The sequence below is a fragment of the Melospiza melodia genome, chromosome 23 (assembly GCF_035770615.1).
Source record: "Melospiza melodia melodia isolate bMelMel2 chromosome 23, bMelMel2.pri, whole genome shotgun sequence".
Taxonomy (NCBI): domain Eukaryota; kingdom Metazoa; phylum Chordata; class Aves; order Passeriformes; family Passerellidae; genus Melospiza; species Melospiza melodia.
In genome coordinates, this window is record NC_086216.1 from 8,094,243 (window position 1) to 8,116,003 (window position 21,761).

The 21,761-nt window shown below is 43.0% G+C and overlaps 1 protein-coding gene across 2 annotated transcripts in view; it reads left to right on the forward strand.

Annotated features, from left to right (window-relative positions):
- Positions 1-21,761, forward strand: part of EBF2 (EBF transcription factor 2) — a 132,550-nt gene that overhangs the window by 84,094 nt on the left and 26,695 nt on the right. For both annotated transcript variants that reach the window (XM_063175219.1, XM_063175220.1), the window contains exon 7: positions 11,640-11,721. In XM_063175219.1, the coding sequence (XP_063031289.1) occupies positions 11,640-11,721 (82 nt within the window). The remainder of the gene's footprint in view (positions 1-11,639; positions 11,722-21,761) is intronic.

The window sequence follows — 21,761 nt, forward strand, 5'->3', positions numbered from 1 at the left end:
AGGGTGTCAGTTGATCACTGGGAAGGGCAGGCAGCAATTTTTCTCTGCTGTTAACATCATTGCACAACGTGGGGTGTTTGGGGGTGTCTGTGCACACGTGAGGGAGGGCAGGGAAGCAATTTCTCCTGTAGCATGAAGTATTGGCCAGGGGCAAAATAAATTCCTGCAGCCAGGAGTTTCCAGCAAAGGAACTGCCCCAGGGCTTGGATTTTACCTTGCTGGGAGCTCCGGGTGCTCAATTTAAAGCACCTCTAAGGAGTGTGGTTTTGGTGATGAATTTCAGGAACACTTGGGCTGTTTTGGAGCTGAGACTTGGCACCTGTATATGCTTTTCTTGCATTAAACCTGTTCTTAGAATTTGTCCTGGTCCTTCCCACAACCTCCTGCCCTTTCCTAAAGCCCCACATTAAGATCCTGAAAAAAACACATCAGCTTTCTTCACTGATGCATCACCTCTTTGCAAGTTAACAGAGTTTGTACCCCAAAATCCTGCTGCTTTTTGGTCTCTGTATGTGCTGCATCAAAGGGTACTGAAAAAGTTAATTAAATTTGGAAGCCAGTACCCAGGTATGAATGAAATGATTGCAGTACAGGGTGGGATCACTTTAAATGAACTCATTTTTTTACAGCATGTAAGGTATTTTCTTGTTCCTCATAAACCCAAGATGGTGCATATGTGTCTAAAATAATAAGTCTCTGGAAAACAAGTGGATTTCTGAGGATATATGTTACAATATAGGAAAAGGTGGGGTTCAGAGTTCAGAATTTTTATCTTTAAAACTGAATTGCATCTCCATACATAGGCAGATGTGCACACACAGAGTCTTTATCAGGAGTTGAAACTACAAAAAAGTGAAAAATCATTTCAGCTGTGGCAGATTGCATGGCCAAAGAGCTGGGAAGTGGTGGGAAGCCCTGGACATCAGAAATCTGAAGGATGTGGGTGTTGATATCTAGGGTTGGCCTCACACTGTGGCTGCAAAACTGGAATAGCTTTAAAGAATGTCAGGGACTTGCTCGTGTACAGAACCATGACTCTGGAGATACAGATTCTATTTCTGCCCCAGCCGTGGGACCTGGGCATCTTTGGGCCAATTCATCCGTGGTTTAAAAAAACCCAATAAGTGCAGGCAGAAATGTGGAGGGAAAAAATACAGGCCTAATGCTGATTTTATTTTTTTATATATATAACTCATTACATCTTTTCTGTCTGCTGAGTTGGGATATTGGAAGATAAGAAATGGAGATGGATGAGGCAGAGAGATGTTTTCTTTGTTCCCCTTTAAGTTCCTTTATCATCTGCTGATGTGTCCAGTGGCTATTAAGAAAACAACATCTATTGGGGCTGTCTGTAAATTTATAACACAGAATTGTTAGAGCTGTTCCATGTTCAGTCCTTCAGTTCCACGGCGATTTCATGATATTGCTGTGCTTTGGGAGTGGACAGGATTCCAAGAGTGCAATTTTTTTGTATTTTTAATTTCAAAGTGATATTTCTTCCCCCAAAGAGAGACTTTTGTTCAACATGTGCCATTCAAAGCACCTCTCTGCTCTGAAGAGGTTCTGTTGAGTTCAAGCACAGCAGAATAATTTCCCGTCTTCCTTGGGCCAAAAAGTTATTTGGTTTGATTTTTATTTTTAAAAAAGAGTGTTTTCCTATGGACTGTCCAGTAGGAAATACTAGAAAGAGGCTTGGTTGGCACACTGTGCCAAGAACTTGTCCTGTTTAAGCTTTTCTGTTTTCTGTTTATGCCTAACCCAGGTCAATTTAAATGATATATTTATCTGAAAAAGGGCACTTGTCCAAGTTAATAAAAACAACAGAAACTTCAGGCAGAAGTGCCTGATGAGGATGTTACATGCATTGTTTGGAGCAGACAAGTCACACTGAAAGACCTGAAGTGGTTCAGCAATTTCCTCCGATAAGAATTAATTTTTTTCTTGCTCCCTTTGTTGGGAATTAGGAGGTCTTGTCACAGATTTTGCTTACTCACAATTGAGGCAAACAAAGGGTGATGCTGGCGGTGCTGAATTTGAGGTGGATTGAGGGGAAGACAAAACAAGGAGCAGTAGAGCTGAAATACTACATCCCAAAGTAGGTAAATAAATACAGGCACAGTGTATGTAAATAAAAGACTCATATTATTGTGAATAAAATAATCATATTTTTGTGAATAAAATATTCATATTTTTGTGACTAAAAGGCTCATATTATTGTGGGCTCCCAGTGTTTGTAAATAAAAGACTCATATTATTGTGGACACCCTTGTTTGCACAGTATTCTGTGTTGTTTTGGATCTCCCTCTTTCCCTGCATGATTATTTTAGGAAGATGTATTTCAGATCTCAAGACTGAGCTGTTTTAGGCACAAGGATTCTTTGTGCATCAGTTTGTGGCCTCTAACCCAGCCCATTTAAACCTGCTCTGGCACGTGCCATTCTCTGCAGCCCAGCTCTCCAACATGAAAACACAACCCTTCCTTTTAATCAGCAGAGAGTGAATCCAGTGCTAATAGCACTTAATTGTTTCTCTAAAATGCTCTCGGTTGGTTTTGGCAGCCGGGATGAAAACAATTCCAAATCCCATCAAAGGAGCTGATCCACACCCAGCATGTCCAGGGTGAGGGGTTGGGAGCCAGCCTGGGGTGGCCTCAGATCCTACACGAGGCTCTGCCATCCCTCCCTGCTCGCTCCGTGATCCTGGAAGGTCCGAGGGGTAAAATTTAAAAAAAAAAAGGAATAAAACAGACACAGAAAATCTTGGTCCATGCCCCTGAAAATAATGTGCTGACGGTCTCTTCAAGCACACACCTCTATTAATCTTGACTTTCTTGAAGCCTGCCCGCTAGTTTGAATTTGTATGCGACATCAAACATACCTTTTCACATATGTTCTTTCCAGATTTTTTTTAACAGTTACTTAGCAGTTTATAGAAGGAAGTGAATGATCTCATCAAGCTGCTTAGAAATTAAAAAAAAATCTGTGCTTATTAATTATGCAGGATTAGTCTAATTATAATTCAGCAAATTAATTAGCGACAGAAGGTGTTCTGAAACATTGGAGTACATTTGCATGTTAAATGGAGAGGCTAGTCTGTAATATATGTAAATTTATGCATGGCTTCATAGTTTAATTTAAAAATTTGCAGCTGCATATGGTATGGGAGCAGGTGAAAAGTCAGTTTTAGTTTAATGATGCTAACAAACATTGGATGCTGTCCTGTCTTAGGGAAGGAATGCGCTGAATGCACCCCTATCTGCCAATCCATAAATCTGTCATAGGAATATAATGTTACACCAGTGCTCGGATTCAAGGTCATCTGTGCCCAGACCCAGAAGTACAATAGGTGCAGATCTACCCTCTGAATAGCCCTGCAGAAGGGAGGAGGCAGAATGTGCCTGCATCCTGAGCTGCTGGGATGTAAATCTGCCTCTTTAGCAAATGAATGCACGTTTATTCCATACAAACCCAGTTTGGGGACAGAGCCTTCACAAATGAGTGAGAGCTCTGACCTGAGTGAATTCCACCCTGGCAGGTGTAAAATGGGATCCCAGCCTTGGTTCCATCCCTAATGTTCGCATCAGTGCAGCTCTGTGATCTCCTGGACTCTCTGGGAAGTTATTTCCAAGTTCTGCATGAACTGCAGGGTGGGGAGTTTTTGTGTGCCGGGCTCTGCCATCTGGCAGCAACAGTAAAAACCAGCAGAGCCAGCAGAGAGGGGCCACTGGTGTAATTGGTGCTCACTGCTCAGCCTAGCATGGCTCAGCACACTGAGGTTATGGAGAGTCATGGGCTGGGAGGATGGAAGAGTCACAAGAGAAAGGAACTGCAGGTTTCTCTCAGTATGGAAAATAAAAATGTGTGGGGATTGGGGTCGGCGCTCATTTGACTCCTCTGTCAGCCTTTCTGGGATCTGCAGGGTCTGCAAAGGAGATCTGGAGATAAATTTGCACCTGTGCAGAGCTCTGAGGGTAAAGTGATACCAAAAATGACTGGATTTAAGCAGGACTGCAGTGTCCTTGGGCCTGTGTTTGGTGACACGGCCCAGCTCCAAATCTTGTGTGTGCTGCTGATGCTGACGGGAGTGTGAAGAACAAGAATTTGGCCATGTTTTCCAAATCCTGCTGGGTGTTTTGTGTGGAGGCAGCAATGAGCTCTGTGAAATTTGTGTCACTATTAAAATGAACCGGTAAAATCCCAAGCAGGGCTTGCAGGGACGGGATGTGGCGGTTGCCTGGAAAAGCCACTGGCTCTGAATTTCCCTGTGCCTCGACTTCCCCGTCCCTGAGCTGCACAGCAGCATTTCCTCCCTGCTGTCCTTTGTGCCTCCCCTCCTCAATAACAATTTCACAGCGTGGCTGGGCCGTGCCCAGCACAGTTGGGGCCCACAGACACTGTAATAAACCAGGGAGCATTATCTGAAGGTCCCTTTCAGCAGCCCGTCAGCTCAATCCTCTCCTCTATTACCTCCCTGCCTATTGACTTTTGATTATGCTCTGGCATTTGGGCCTGTGCCAAATGGCATGAATAATATGGAACTTACAGGATAAATAAGCTTTTACCATTGTCTTGGAAGTTACTGGAAAGTTTTGGTGTGGGAGGAAAGGGGAAAGCCCAAAGGATAAAGGGGAAAGTGCTCAAATTGCAAAGAGTCCTCCAAAGACTTTTTGGAGAACAATTGCAATTACAAACACACTGTTAGTGTTGTGTTTCATTTTCAATTCGAGCCCATAGAGTTCAATTATTATTTTCATTAATGGTGTCAGGTTTTCATCAGAGTGCACAAACAAGGAGGTTTTCCTTGGAGATTTTGGTTTTTTTTCCCCCAAGCAAATGTGGCCATGGGAAGGAAATACATTGAGCAGCGAGAAATGACTGCCTGGGTACCTGGCAGGGCACTCTCCCCCAGCCCCTGCTTCTTCAAAATGGGATAATTTTGTAGCAGAAGAAGCATTTATTTACCCCAAAGAGTGTGAATTTCAGTTGTGGGGGTGTGTCCCTTCTTTGGGCGAGAGGGACACATTCTGCTTCAGAGATAAAAATTGCAAAACATATAGAAAATCCGCAGGGAAAAAAAAATCAAGTTTTCTGACACGTCTGGAGGTTGGGTGACACATTGCAGGTTTACATTTGGTTATTATTGGTTTGAAACTATGCTTTTTTTTTCAAAAAACAAACAAATCCACTAGATAAAGGATGGAGAGAAATATGTTGTTCCAGGCTGCAGAGAGAGGGGATATTTGAGGAGGAATTGTTTTGTGGCTGAGGAAAAGGACTGGAAGTTGGACATGGATTCATTGTTGTGGACTTGTGTGCAATGTTCTCTCTTGATCCGTCTGAAATATTTTCACCCCATTTCTTCTTTAATCCATTGCAGAGAGTATTACCCACCCAAGTGTGAGCAGGACATCTTGGCATAGCAAAAAGAATACAATTAGAGGCAGTTTTAAGATGGGTTCTGCCATGCTGCATCTTTAAGGTTGTTTTTTAAGTTGTTCAGATCTCTTGGACTCCCTAACCCTGTTTTTGTTCCTTTTTCACACCTGACTCAAACATTGGCTTTTTTGAGCTCAGAGCCACAGGAAATCAGACACTTCTGCCTTCCCCCAGGTGGCATTTCAGGGATTAGATCCTAGATAACATTCCCACATCAAAACTTAAACTTTAAACCTAAAATCTAAATTGGAGTGAGTGACTGCAAGAAAAGTCACTTAGAAAAAGGTCGAACCAGGCTGAAGAAATTGCTTTGAATCAAGGCAGGAGGATGGAGAAGTGTTTCTGGTTTGTCCCATCAGGAAATGTGGTTTTTGTTGGATGTAGGAATAACAGGCATAGTGTTAATCTGCTTTCTGGTTTGTTTGTTTGGTTTTTTGGTTTGTTTTGTTTGGGGTTTTGTGTGTGTGTTTTCAGGGTTTTTTTTTGTTGTTGTTTTTTTGGTTGGTTTGTTGTTTTTTCTGTGCAACTGGAGTCTTTCTATTAAACAAACCCCAAGTGAGAAATGAGCAGCTAACTCCTCTTCTCCTGGCCTGGGCTTGGGCTCTCATCATCCAACTCCTGCTCCCTTCTCTCCCAGCGAATCTCTGACAGACTCAGAAAAGTCTCCTGACCTACATATGTTGGTTTTCACGTTTGTTAAACTGGGTTCACACTTTATGCACAGGAGTTTCGTGAAGATTAATTAGCTGCTGTTTGTGGAGTATCATATAAATACTCTGGCTCAGTGCAATAACCCCACTCATTTCTCACACAGTGCAAGGTGTACATTCATTTAAAGTGCCTTTGTGCACTGCCTGATCCCACACTGGCTGTAACTCCTGCAAAAAAAAATGGGAAATTTTCTCATCAGCTCCCTAATAATACACCCTGACATAATAGATCGAAATTACTCCAGAGATAAATATCCAGATTGCAAAGAAGTCTTCCACTCTGATATTCATTAAAATCAGGATGGTGATATCAAAGAAATGCAATTAATTGATTTGAAAGAGCGACCTGCAAATGTGGCCCTTGGAAAGGCAGGAGTTTGAAGTTGTGTGGGGCACTGGGCAGGGTCTCTGGTCCCACTTTTCTCAGAGGTTGCCACGCCAAGACACACACAGGTGACCCGAGGGGAGGATCTGACCTGATCCAGAATTCCCTTGTTCTGATGGAGCTGGAGTCAGGCCCTCATTGCAATAATAACACTTTTGCAGTTCACAGAATATTTTAATTTAATATTGTTCCACTGATACCCATAGTAGCAACTTCTGGTTTTTCTTTGTTCTCTTTGTGAGGTTTTGGAAGCACTGAATTATTTAAGCAGAATTGCACTGTATCTTTATATTTTCATTGGGTTTTGGGATCACAGGATTTGCTGGCAGGCAAATTCAGAATTATCCTAGATGGTAGGTGTCTTCTCATGCCAAAAAATGACTGAGGCCACAACTCCAAATTCCACAGCAACCCCAAAAAGCCAGAAGTATTTGCTTTACAAGGGAGAATTTTTAGTTATGTCCAGAATTTTAGGTGCATCCACAGGCTGTTCCCAACATACGGCCAATGTTGGACCTCTTGATTCTGTACCTCTATTTTAATGAAGCATAAAATGTGGATGGGGGATAAAAATTATTAATTGATTTATTTATTTTTTTTAAATTACACTTTCTGCTGCATGTGGGACTGAGCTTTAGGGCTTCTGCCTAGTCCTGCCAAAGTCACCAGGAAGGTTTTTCTGACTCCAGCAGGATTTGATTAAGGTCAATTTGATTCTTCCCACTCATCTGAGGTGGATAAACATCCTCACAGGTGTGGAGCACAGGTTCCAGTCCCAGCCAGGCACAGAACCTGATTATTTGGGCATAGACAGGCAAGATGGGACTGTGGGTCTAAACCCGCTTTGGGAACAGTTTAACTGATGCAAGACCTGGCTTTGTTTGCCCTCACCCTTCCTCCATGCCCACGCACCCCTCAGCTGTGTTGGGAGCTCTCCTGGTGCTCCCCACCGAGGATTGCTCAAATAGAGTTGAGAAATAAAATAAAATAGAGTTGAGATAACACAGCTGACGTTGTCCTGGAGTGGAAAAGGGGAAATTGAGCCGTTCCCCAGCTGAACTCCTGGGCTTGGTGGGAGCTCCCAGCAGGAGGAGCAGTAACTTTTAAAACAGCTCTAAAAAGAGGGAGGCAGAGTTAAGGTGGCATTTTGGAGACCTCTCAAGTGCCTCAATCTGTGCCCAGAGAGGTCAATGATGAGAGAGACACAACAGGAACAGAAATCTGTACTTATATCTTAATTAATTTTATGTCTGTGCATTAAGTCAATCTGCTTTTCCACAGCAATGCCAGAGTTTTCAGGGGTAGTTATTGAAATGTGTTTAGATTTTCCCCCACCACCCTGAAATATTGAGAGCATGGGCCAAGGTCACTTTGCTTGGCTGGAGCCAGAGTCCCCTGCTAAACTCCCCCCTAATTCTGTCCTCAGCAAGGCTAAAGATTGGCCAGAGCCATCAAAATCAGCTATTTTTTTTATAATTCTGTTTAAAAAAATAATTATTGTTTTTCATGTATATATAGGTTAAGGCCAAAAACTGGCTAAAGTGTCTCATTTAAAGAAATTAATAAAATCTTTCTGCAATTCTCTTGTTACCCCTAAATCAGCTTCATTTAGTGCTAAACCTTCCCTCCTCTTTGCTCCCCCCCAAGTCATTTTTATTCTAATGCTGCAATAAATATTAATGCCTTTCCCAGATCCAACATCTTAAAAAATACCCCCACATTTGTACATGCACAAACACACACATATATGTATATGGGTATATATGTGTATATGTGTATATATATACATACACATAAATCTCCCAAATACTTCATACAGACGCCCACTTGCAGCTCAAATTTGACTGAAGGAACTCTGGAAAAGAGAAAAAGAAAGGTGTGGTTCAACTGGGAAAAAAAAATTAAAAAAGATAAAAATCCTTGTGTGGGCAGCTAAATGAAATTAAATCTAAATTTTGGGGTGATAGGAGGGAAATTGTCACAGCGCAGCATATCTAGTGATCTCCAACAAACATCTTAGCAAAATAAATATAAATTCTGCCATGATATTTAAGCACTAAAAGAAAACCCAGCCCTTTCTGAATTTTGTGATGTCTTGAAGCAGCAAAACTTTCAGCATTTTGAGCTGTTCATCAGTTCCAGAAAGCGAAGGCACCTCCAGGAGCCCTCAGTGGGACCCCTCAGTGGGATGCCCAGGGCTCAGTGCCCAGGCTGGCCGTGCCAGGCTCCGTGCCTGGGATGTGTTTGGTGCAGAGCAATCGGGGAGGACTGGGAGCCTCAGCGCTGCCGCAGCTCAGGGACTGGGCAAGTTTTGTTTTCTGTGTTTTTTTTTTAATGGCCATTGCCCCCCCCGGCACGAATCAGCCCGGGTTTAATTGGAGCCCAGCTTCATTTTCAGGTGTGCTCTTGGTTTGCGTTTGCTGGGGGGCTGAACCCTGGTTTTCTGTAGGCATTTAGCAGAAAAAGGGGATTTTTGTTCCTTGCCACACCGTGCCGCGGAGTTTGCTCGTGGATGCTGTTAAATGCACATTTGGAGTTTTTGCCTCTCTGAATCTGCCTTTTAGGGGTTGTGTCACTCACAGTCCCCCAGGATCTGTCCTCTTCCCAAAACCAGCCCAGCTGACACTGCAAGTTCTCTCCCAAACACTTTGCCCTGCTCATTTTCTTCGTTCTTTGGTTCATGTTGATAATTTTTCTCATCTCTATTAAAAGGGATGCAAGCATTCAAAAAATTAAAAAATAAGCTGGCCATTTTCCTGCTTAATTTATTTCTTATTTCCTTAGAAGTAACAATTTGTGAATTTTTTTTTTTTTTGGTGGCTTTCCTGCAGAATGATCAGCCAGAGGCTCATTGATTTTCATATAAAAGTTCCTTGTCTTGGTTCATTTTATAGTTTGGTTTCATTCTGGAGTTTTCCTTTGCACAGACACATCTATAAGCTTTTTATATATCTGCAAATATTCTTTTTTATATCTCTAAGAAGAGGGAAAGAGAAAAAGGAGTGTTTGTGAGTAACATTTATGCCTCACATTATCCTGTGAGTCTCTGAGAGTGTCAGCATGCAGGGGATTTTTTTCCTTCTGAAAACGTTTTTATGGATAAAATCTCACCAAATCTTTCGTATAAAAGAGGTCACAGGTTTTAGCATGGACTTGACAGGACTTATTTAATAAAATATACTCAGTGCTGCTCCCAAGGCATGAAATTCTGTAAGATTTTTAGTTTGGAAGCCACGGAGGTGCCCAGGGCTCTGTTGGCAGAAGTTGCCCTGCGAGAGCTGAGCACTGACACCTCTGTCCTGCTGAACCTCAATGTCCTGCTGAAGGGAGACCTGAAATGAGAAGGAAATGTGGAGAAAATAACAGTCTCACCTTGAGAAAATAAACATTTTAAAAATATCTAACGTATTTGTGAGATATTAAAGGGAGTAATAGTTAAAAAGAGAACATTTTAATTGAAAAGGGTCCCTGGTCATGGTGGGTTTTGGGCAGTGGTTTTATATGGTACAATTTGTGTATTTTTTGTGGGTGAGGTTTGCAGAGGGGTTTGGTTTGTTCAAGCAACACACAAATGGTTCCAACCCGTGGCTTTTTCTTTGTATTTTGGGCAGATGGAGGAGAAATCTTGTGGTGGGAGTAGTGCAGAGAAAGTGGCACTAACAAGGGGAGCAGATTTCTGCATTATTGTCTTGTGCTGGGGCTGGTTTGGAGGGTGTTGTTGGTAAACCCAGGAAATATCCATCTTTCTCCTTTAAAGTTCTAATTCAAGGCATGAATGTGTGAGTTCTGAAGGGACTTAGGGACTGCGGTAAAAAATCGTTGTCATAGTAACAGAAAGGGAAATAGGCCTGGCTCACCTGGGACTTTAACTTACTGCAAAAGCAGATTTATTTTTTTTTTTAAAGGCAAGCACTCAGCAAGAGAAATAAATAAATAACTTGTTCTTTGTATTCAAAATCAATTCTTCAACTATTTATTTTTTCTTGTATATGACTCTTTTTCCTTCCAAATCTATCTCAAAGTCTTTGATTTATTTTTTTAATTATAATTGTTGCGGTTAAACCCATCTTGTCTGACAAATAGAAACGGAAAGAATCACGGCGAATATTTTCACTTGCAACAGAGGATGCCAAAATATTTCTTGCTTATGCCTAAATTTTGAAAACTTGTTTGTTCCAACAACTGTGGCTTTTCACACAATTTCTTCACCTCTGAAGTGTCCAGATTCAATCAGAAAACAAAGGGGTGAATCCTTTCCTCCGTGGATGTGAGACAAAATTTGGTGGAATAGCTTAGGGAAAAATTCCTGCTGAACATTTCTAAACTCTAAAATCTCCATGCAGTGTTGGGTGAGTCACCAAACAGGCTGGAGATTCAACTTGGGTACATGACAAGCTAAACTCCACAGAATAATAAACCATATGAAGATGGGTGTATATGACAGAACAAAAATATTTGGCACAAGAACTTTGTGGGATGTTGAGGGGTTTATCTGCTCGGACAGCGTGAGCTGTCACGTTTCACTTGAGCTCGTGTTCTCCATATCCTCCCTCCGAATCTAGGTAGGAACAGTCTGGGCTTTTGGCAGTTCTGTTCCTCTGCTTTTGTGACAGGAATCTTCAGCAGAAAGAAACACCATCAGAATGAACCCTCATCAGGAGCTGTGTTTGCTCCTGGGTTTTTCATACATTCCAAGGCTTATCTGCCTCGGAGTTGCCCTGTTGGTTTTGTGGTCTCCACAATACCGTTATCCTTCTATATTGTTTCATGGGAAGTCCCTCCAGACAGCCAAAAAAAGACCTTGAATGTGAGGGAGAGATAAGAAAAGACTAAAATTGTGAGATCAAACCTGTGCAGAGGGACTGGGTGTAGATCAGAGGAATGATGTTCACTTACACCACAGTGGATTTCAGTCACACTGGGCATACTTTACCTGCTGGTTTTTGTAAATTCCATTTATTAGAGTTTAGTTTGTTTGTGTTTTGATAAATTCTTGCAGTCCTGTAAGACCCAGTATGATGCAAACCACTTCATGTACATTTTAAACCAGAATATAACTACACCTTTTGCTGTGGTTAATAGAAGTGATGTGGTTCTTTCTCTTTCCAGATTCTTCCTAAAATTTTTTCTCAAGTGCAATCAGAATTGCTTGAAAACAGCAGGAAACCCAAGAGATATGAGACGGTTCCAGGTAAGTCTTACAAGGCTCAGCATTAACCTGTCTGCCTCTGTTCTTCTTTTCCTTTCCCATCTCCTCTCCCCTGCACTGCCCCTAACAAACACGATGACAAAAGCCATATCAGACAGCGTTCGAGTTTTTCTCCATTTGTTGTGTTTAAACCTTTTTTTCCCTTTTCCTTTCTTTTCCTTCCCTCCTTCTCCACCCTGAATCCCCAGGGGGAAGTGCTGTACTGTACCAACCAGCAGTGGATATTTGATTTGACACCCTCGGGCAAAGCACTCGCAGATCCAGCTGCCCACAGCAGGGATCGTGCCTGTGATATTTAGATGCCTCAGAATTGTTCAAAGTAGCTCTGTACGTGCTACACAAGCAACCTCCTCATTTCCTACCTCTTTCCCTGTTATGTTTTGCTTTCTAACACTCTCACATCCTCCCTTCAGCTTCTGTAAAAAACAACAGCAACAAACCAAGAAGCCAAAATAGCAATGGTCACTTTGAGATGTCAGAGGAGAGGAGAGGAGAGGAGAGGAGAGGAGAGGAGAGGAGAGGAGAGGAGAGGAGAGGAGAGGAGAGGAGAGGAGAGGAGAGGAGAGGAGAGGAGAGGAGAGGAGAGGAGAGGAGAGGAGAGGAGAGGAGAGGAGAGGAGAGGAGAGGAGAGGAGAGGAGAGGAGAGGAGAGGAGAGGAGAGGAGAGGAGAGGAGAGGAGAGGCTCTCCTGCCCTCACCTTTTCGGCAGCTCTGTTTAATAAATAGTTTCCCCTTTAGCTCAGCCCCTGGTAGAGCAGCAAGGGGATGGTGCAGCTCTGAGAGCCTGGATGTGCTGTCAGATGCCAGAAAGTGGGGCTGGAGCTGACTCTGGGGCAAGGCTGAGGCACAGCCATGGAATCAGGGGGTTGGGCTGCACCCCAGCTTTTCTGGGGGACCTTTGGTGAGCCATTTTCCCTCTCTTTTCATCGCTGATTCCAAATGGGGTTACTTACATGAGCTTCCTCATTTATAAACAGGGTTAAAACTCCACTGGAGTTTACAGAGTTGCTTCAGACTTTCCATCAAAATGCATTCTCAAAATGCTGTCATTTTTATTTTTCTTCCGCTTCGGCTAGCGCTGAAAAATTTAATAATTTTAAAAATAAGTTTCAACTTTTATGAGAAATCCTGCAAAATAAAATCTTCTGAAAGCTCAGAAAAATTAAAGAAATGCAGCAAAAAAAAAAAAAAGTTTTATTACCTTTTAGTTTGGAGCATGAAGAAATTTCAAGAAAAATTCCTGACCAACCTAATTTTTTTCACCAGTAGTTTAAAGAGACTGCAGTGACTTCTTCACTCTGTGTTCTTTAGAGATGATAAGACATGAGAAAAAAAGAGGTGCTCATTGTTAGGGAATTTATACTGAAGTTTTTTTTCAAGTGGCAATTTCCATAAAGAAAAGAACCAGCAATTAGTTATCATCTGCCAAGAACGCTAAAAATCTGGAAAGTAAAAGAAAACCTCTTTTACAGCATGTAAACACATCTTGTTGGCTTTTGGAGCCAGCAAGAAGAACTGATTGCAGAATGTCAGGAAACATAAATAATCTCCTTTTTTGGGGGGGTTTTGTTCTGAGTTTGTAAAAAATCGTGCCCAGGCCTCTCCTGATGAACACCTGGGGACCTGAGGCACTGCCATAATACACAGAATATTGGCTGTAGCTGCCAAAAGAGAAATCCTGGACCCAAACACATTGGAATATTGGAGAAATTCAGCTCTGATTTCAAACCCATGCTGGCCACTCCCAAAAAATCCTCAAATCCTTGATGTCCATCAGATGCTGAGCTGAAGGAGGAGTTTGGATCAAACTTCAATCTGTCTGTGTTCTTAGCATTGTCCCTGGTGTCACCTCACCTGAATGGGGATGTGACAGAGCCCAACAGCCCCAGATGTCCAGGGAAACCTGAAACAGGGAAACAGCACCAAATCCTGCAGGGTCCCGTGGATGAGGATGGAATTCCTCCATTCCTCAGCCCATCCACAGGGCAGCTCTCCCACCTGGCCTTGCTTTTGGCTTCTGCACCAAAATCAGCACTTTATTGAGGAGAATGAGCTGGGATAGACTCCTCAGCTGGGTTTTCTGCCCCCAGACATGCCAAGCTGGGCAAACAGAGCCAAGTGAAGCTCCAGGGTTCTGTTTCTCTGGGGTAATTTCAGCCCCTCCTGCACGTTCAGTCAATGGGAGTCTCAGCGTGAGAGTTCAGTTCAGGCCCCCAAATTAATCAAGATCAGGCATTAAAACCCCTAAGTTCAGTTTAGTTTATATCAACACCCCCCCAAAAATGTCAACCTTTTCTCAGAGTTACAGAATGAAAACCTTTGAGACAGATGGCAGAATGCTTGAGGTTTTGAGTGAGAGCAGGATCTTCATTCAGGCTGCTTCAGAGCTGGACTCGTGGGTTGCTGAGCTTTGTTCTGGGCTGCAGAGGTCAGTGTGGATAAAAAAAGATACAAAAAGTGGCTCAAATTGCTAAAATTTGACACCTTGGGAATAACAAAGCTCCGTGTTCCAAAGCAAATTAGCCATGATGAACAGTAAGGACAATGGGCAAAGACAGCTTGTTTTCTGTCTGCCTCCTGGTTTCTAAGGACACCATCATTACTTCCCTGAACATAACCAGAGTTAGGAGTGTTCTTAAACACTCCAGTGGCCTCTGGACACTTCTTTTATTTTTGGTTAATTTTTTTTTTTGTGTGTGTGTGTTTGTTGAGTTTTCTGTTTTAAAAGTTTGATAAATTCTTTTTGCCTGCTGCTTGTTGGGCATGGCCTGTCAGCAACCCTGAAAGTCAAAAGTGGGGGGAAAAAATTACTTTAAAATATTAGTGGTCTGTTTGCACACTTTGGACATGTTAATTTTCATTTTAATTGTTAAGATATTCACCAGGCAGAGTAATGAATGTGCAGAGTTGTCTATTAAGTTTGAAGGGGTAGTTGTGCATCCTGCCAGTGCAGAAACCTGTGAGCAGAGTAAAAGCAGGCTCAAAAACCACAGGGCAGCAGAGTGGTTTATTCATTTCATTATTTAATTCATTATGTTTCAGTCTTGGGCCATATCTAAGAATTCTGCTGGTTTTCCCCCAATAAATTATTTGTACAGCTGTTGTTATTAAGTCCCTCCTTTCCCAGACACTTCCAAGCACTTGGCTTTCCTTATGCAAACAAAATTCTGCAGCAATGCTCATCTAAGTGTGCTTCAATTCCTATCTGTGTTCTTCTGCAGAACCAAATATTTTCATTTTCAATGGAGTAGTGCTTGTCAAACCTCCAGGAGACATCAGGATCTTCCTTTTCCTCTGTGGTTATTAAACAAAAGAGCAGAGAAAATCCTTCTACCAAAGTTCTCATTTAAATCACTGCTGAAACCTGGGCTTGAAAGGGTCTTGTCCAAGGCTGTTTTTGTTCTTTAATGGAGCCTGAATGAAAGCCCAGAGCTGAGGCACAAGTACAAATATGAGATGTGGAAATAGTGCCCTGCAATGCATCCTGCTGAGCTTTCCAGCACAGAGCAATGGTTACTGATGATGGAAAAGCATCAAGCAATGCTTCTGATTAAAATGGGTGTGAAGCTGCACAGTTTGGGCTTGGCTTGGCTCATCCCCAAAGCTCCAGAGCACTGGATCCAGTGGCCAAGCCTGGCCCCAGCTTCACTTCCAGAGCCATTACAAGATTTAGATATTTCATATTATACTAGTAATATATTAAGATAAATTAAATCTTAGATTTCATGTGTATCATTAAAAAAGGGGGGTGGGGAGAGAAAGGGGAGGAAAGGTTGCATTAACATTGTGTTGTAAATTTAATGCAGCTCCAGATGCCTGAAGAGTTGTGGTTTTTTTACTATAATTCTTTAGTTTGGAGAGCAACACCAGCTGCCTTGTGATCCTCTTGCCTTCCTTATTTAACCAAATGCAATGATTTTGTGCTGTTGAAAACTATGTTTTACATCAGAAGTTAAGGAATGTGTGATCATTATTTTAGTGAGGTTTTTTTCCCCCTGTAGTAACATGATTTTATTGTGAATCACTTCTTCAATGTCTGTCAGTGGCTAAAGCAGGGAAAGAGACTCTTTCTAGAACTAAAGGAAAGGGAATATTTCTAGAACTAAGGGGTACTTTCATAGTTACTTGATGGCTGCCCAAAACCCACAGGGATCAAGCAGTATGTCCTTGTGAGTTTAACTGAAACAAATATTGGTTATTTATAAATTAAAATGTTTCCAAATAAAGCTGATGGGTGGAAAACTGAGGCAAAAATCATCCCAAAATTACTTATTTAAACAGAGGGTTTGAGTTCAGCTCCTCTGCAAATTGAGTTTACATAGGTATTGTTAGTCAGGGCTGTGTTCTCAGTGAGGGATTCTCCCAGGAATGGAACTTAAAAATAAAACCCCTAAAAACTATGCCCTCCATTTAATGAGGAATTCTCCTGCAGAACTTGATTGAAGCCCAGTGATACTTTAATGGTAACGAGTGGTGTGTGAAGGGGGACAATAATTCTGTAAAATTAAGCTGAGGCTCTTCAGCTGAGACCTGGTGCTCACCCATTAGGCTCCTGTTGGTTGGGAATCCTGTTTCCTCCAGGAGCACAGGGATTAAACAGGGAGGGGTAGCAGGCAGCAGACATTGGTTCTAACAGTGATCAGCTTTGAACCAATGTCCTTTCTTAGGAGCAAAATGAGAAAGGTCAGTAATTGCCCTCTGTTTTCAGCAGAAAACATGACATGGAATGTTTCCTGGCAGGTACCCCCCCCCTCCTCTAGATGCTCTAGGGAGAAAGAGAAAGGAAAAATAACAAGGTGCACCCCTGGGGAGGTTTCCTTCCTGACCTCGGAGTGGTTGGATCAGTTCATCATCAGGCACGTGAGCAGAGCTGGCTGGGGCTGGGATTTCACCCAGCTCGCTCTAATCCAGAGCTCTGAGGGCTCTGTGGCACTCAGGGACGTGGAAAATGATGGAGAGGGGTGGGATGATATTGGGAGTTAGGAATGAAGGCTGCAGGAAGCCAAAAGGATGGCAAGGATAAAACATCACTGCTCTAAATGAGAATCCTGTTCAGGCTGCTGGGGAAGGAAAGTGCCAGAGACTCCTGTGGTCAGGCTGGGGTGTGGGCAGGGATCACTGAGCTGCTGGTAGAGGTGAACACTGCATGGAACAAGCATGATGGGAGACTAATTTCCCAGGCAGAGATTGCAAAACAAATGCAGCTGCTGTCAGCAGAGCCTGGGCCTGTTCCTGGTGGGGGCAGATTTCTTCATCGGGTACTGACTGGCCCAACAAAAGGTGATGTTATTTTATATTCTGAGTGAGTAAGGGAAGGACTGACTCAATTGCAAGAGAAAAAGTACTCAAGGAGCTTAATGTGCTCAGATCTGAAGGCCAAATATCCATGGGGAAAGAGAGTTCCCAGAGTGATGTCTCATCCATTAAAAACAAACTACAGATGAGATCCACTCAGCCTCAGACTGCCAGCACAAAGGAGGCAGATTTGTTGTGGTGGGCCCCTCTGAATTCTTGTTTGGGTACAATACACTGGATTAACTACAGCCAAAGGAGAGCAAAATGACATTGGAACAGGTGCAGGAATGGGTCATTAAGGGGACAGGGGCAGGACAAGAGCTTGGCTCAAATACTTGCACTGGGGAGGGGTGGAACTGCTCTCTGAAATTACCCTCAGGAAGGTCAGGAAGGGAAATAATAATGTTAGAGCTAATGTTAAGTACAAACTGACTAGGAATAAATTTAGGCTGTGAGCCATAAATTCCCTCATCACCAGGCTTTAAAACAAGACGAGTGTCAAAGGCAGAAGGTGGAAATGGCTGCAAATGATTTTAGGAAAGCAGCTCCGTGGTTTGTCTGTGGATAACAGCAGCAGACAAGGTGTCAGTGACCCAGGAGTGGTGTCCAAGCCTGTGTCCCAAGAACCTTCAGCTTCCCTGGGTGAAGGTAGGGTGCCCAGTTTGCTGTCAGCCCCCCCGTCTGCAGGATCAGGCTTGTGGAGAGGATTTCCCAAAGAATTCCATGGAAGTTTTGAGCAGAGCGAGGCTGCTGGCATTTTCCACATTGTTTATCTTATTCCCAATCCAACTCTGAGGCAAACCCATCATATCCAGGCTCTCCTCCTGTGTTACTCCCTCAACCAAAATTCCTGTTGACATCAATGGGAGCCCTGTCCAAATTCAGGCAGCAGGATGAGGCCTGACATCTTTCCTTCCACTCAGCTGGATAATAATAATAATAATAATAATAATAATAATAATAATAATAATAATAATAATAATAATAATAATAATAATAATAATAATAATAATAATAAATCCTCATAACAGGGTGGGGTTTTTTTTGAAAAGTTAAAATAACATGGTGCTGTGACTAGAGAGTTACAAGGGAAAGTGCATCAGGAATCCAATATTGTTTCCAGATGTACAATGTCATAAAGAATTTTTTCCACACTTGGAATGGTAACAGGAATTTTTTGAGAGAGATCATTTACACAGTGATGAGATATGTTACATGTAAGTAAATGCCTGTATGCCTGGAATGTTTGTACCATATGTCTAAATAGGTGTCTGTGACTGATACAGATTTTATATCTGAGGATGTGAATGGATTTGCATATCTGTGATTTGAAGAGCAGCACCCCTTAGAATATAAAAATACTGATATAACACAGCTAGGGGAGGGAAATTTGTAGTACCCAGGTAAAGGTTTGTAAAGAAACCCAACCCCCTGAGCTGTGCAGGGAGGTGACAGAGGGGCAGCAGGGCTCAGAGAAGCCGAGTTTAAAGTGTTAAAGACACTTTGGCTGGATGTCACGGGAGGTGAACCCTCCCTGTGGGTTCTGAGCAAGGATTGCATTACAGAAATCCACCTGGGAAACAAAAATAATGTGGATACAGCTCCAGCATTTCCCCAGGACTGCTGGGGAACCACAGCTTTACGGCTGTGGCCTCTCAGCTGATAAGAAGACCTTTGCAGATTGGCAGGGAGAACCTCAAGGAGCGTGAAAACAGCTTAGAATCCTCAATTCCCCTGGTGTTCTGAGGGAGATGGGGTCTGTGTTTGGAAGGATGAAGGAATAACACATTGTCCTCTCTACTTCTTGCTTGCTTGCTGTGCTCTGAAACCTCAGCAGAGGTTACAGTTTGGTCCAGCTTTTGGGTGGCACGAAATCTTAAGTTTTTAGCTGTCTGTGCCTAAAATTTGGCCCTCAGCCTCACTTACCAGAATCCACGGCCTACCTGACCTATTTTGTTGTTCTCAGATCATTCCCTTTAGATTAAATTTTGCATTAACAACTGGTGTTAGGTAAAAGATCATCCACAGAGAATAGGCAAAGAAGCCAAATTATCATACACGAGAAGTGGTGGCGTCAGGGCAGGAGAAGAAAAACTCACCAGAACCATTTGCCAGCACTGTGGGCAAAAGTCAGAATTTAAATCTCCAGGGAAGTTTGCACATCACCTTTCATCAGCACTAAATTCAGGGTTTTTTAAAAAGAGCTTGGACTATTTTACGACATTGGGAGAACAAGTGTGGTTGATAAATACGTGTTCAAGAGGGTATTGGCAAAAGTGCATAGAAATGGTTAACAAGGTAATGGTAAGAAATGTTGACCTTGATTTGTTTAGCTAAGATGTAAAGATTTTTGAAGGTCAAAGGTGTTCTTGTGTAGTGTTTTGGAGTCTAACTGTGTCTGACCCTCTAACATTAAGCTGCTGTGGCCTGCAGTTTTGAAGAGTGAAGCAAACCAGGGGGAAAGAGGGAAGGGGGAGAGAACAGGAAATGGAGTGAGGTGTTTCAGGAAGTTGTCAGGAGTTGACTGATTGATTCCAGATGGAAAGGGTCACCCTTCATGACCCAGGAAATACTCACTGGGGGAAAGCAGTTGGCTTGTGAAAGGGAAGGGCCTGGGAGTTAGAGACCATGGTGGAATGCACATTCCTCCTCCTTTTATCCATAAAACATTGGCTTTTAATCTCCAGAATAAAACAATTGTATTGTGATCTCCATCAGGCAAGAGGGAACAGCTGGGGCAAAGTGAAGAAATTCAGTCATTTTGATGTCCATGTTCTCACATGTCCTTTTTCCATACCGTGGATGAGGAGTTGGGTGGTGGTGGTGGTGTAGCAATGACAAAGACCTCTGCTGAAATTCAGGTTACAGCAAAAAAGGTCCCAAACTTTGAGAAGGTTCTGCTCCACGTCTGAACTTTGCATCTTGTCCTGTCCATGAGAATGCTCTGTTTATTCACCCTGGCTCCCAGCCTGTGACAGGCCAAGTGGCTCTGGCCCTCCTGTCATGGATGGGAGAGGTGGATAAAAATGGAGCCACACATGGAGAGAGGTCTGAAAGTGCATCTTCCATTCCTGCTGGCTCAGGGAGCAGGTGATGCTCAGCACTTGTCTTCTGGACTGGTTCTTGCCATTACTCTGCCATTGCTGTGGGGGTCTCTACATCTCCCACCAAAATGTGGCCCTTGTGTTGTGCACAACCCAAACGGTGATTCCAACACTGACCTCTGCTCTGGGACAGGGACAGAACCAGGCAACAGCTGGAGCTGTGCCAGGGAGGGTCAGGCTGGAGACCATGAAAATGTTGGGGATCAGGGAAAGGTTGGATTTTGGGAAAGGCTCTTCCCCCAGAGGTGCTGGCGCTGCCCAGGCTCCCCAGGGAATGAGCACGGCCCCGAGGCTGCCACAGCTCCAGGAGGGTTTGGACAGGGGTGCCCAGGGTGGGATTTTGGGGTGTCTGTGCAGGGCCTGGGGTTGGACTGGATGATCCCAGCGGGTCTCTTTTCCAATCAGGACATTCCATGACTCTATTCTATGTGTGAACACTTGAGGTCTGCCTCTGTTCTCTTCCTGAGAGCAAGTGGGTGTGTATTTACCCCACTCGTGTAAGTGAGCTCAGAGATGTCTCTATTCCATAGTGCAACTGTATATACAAGACACGCTTTTTATTTACATTTGGTTGCAATTTAAACACTTGTCGTAAATATCTCAGACACTGGAATAATTCAGGCCTATTTCCCTTTGCCACAGAGTGTTCTGGGCTGGCCAGTGAGAGACTAAAATTTATTTCCATTGTTGAAGGGAAAATAATGAAGTGCATCTGAGTGGGCTCAGCTATGTCATGAGGGAAACGTTCCCTTTGGATGGAGTCACACCCCACCCTAATGGGAATGAGGAAATCAGTTGGCACACAAAAGCAACACATTCTGTGACAAGAATGCTTGAGAAGTATAAGAGTACAGGATGACAAGAGCCTTTTGGAATGAATTAGAGTTGTCTCGAGAAAGAAAGTATTCTTTAAGCTCGCCTAAGCCTGGGGAGGGCAAGGTCTCTCCTGCTCTGTGCTGGATAGAGTTTTATCAACAATTAGAGCTTGACATTCTCTTACCTCAGCTGTGACATCTGAGGCTGTGAAAATCCATGAACACATGCAGGGTTTGACTCTCCATGGCTGTGCTGTACTCTAGGTGTGGCAGTGGGATGGAATTAAGCTCATTTACACCAACTAATGGTCAAAACCAGTCAGTCAGAGGGCATCTTCTTTCAGGAGTTAAAACACTTGTTTTTCCCAAAAGTTTGTGGTTTGAAGTCACATATCTTTATCTGGATTGATGGGATTTAGAGCTTTGGATACTGTAAAAACTAAAGTGAGATTAATTAATATATAGAGTTATTTCCTCTAAGAAATCAGATTGGAGCCCAGTCATGGAGGTTGATGTTTAAAACCTGTTCTTGGTTTGGGGTGCTCAGGCTCAGATGATTTTTCAGGAGGCACCATATCAAACCCAGGCATGATATTAGGTCCTGTTTTCATGGAGTTGCCATCCTGCAGGAGCTGGGTCATTTTACAGTGAGGCTTCTATACAGCCCACAGGATGCTGTGTTAAATGCAATTAATGCACTGAATGAAGGGTGAAAATATTTTTTCCCCTTCTTAAACCCCTGCAGTGTGTCCTGCCATTTTACAAAACAAGGGTGTAAAGTTTAGCCGAACTGAATAATTAACCCTTAA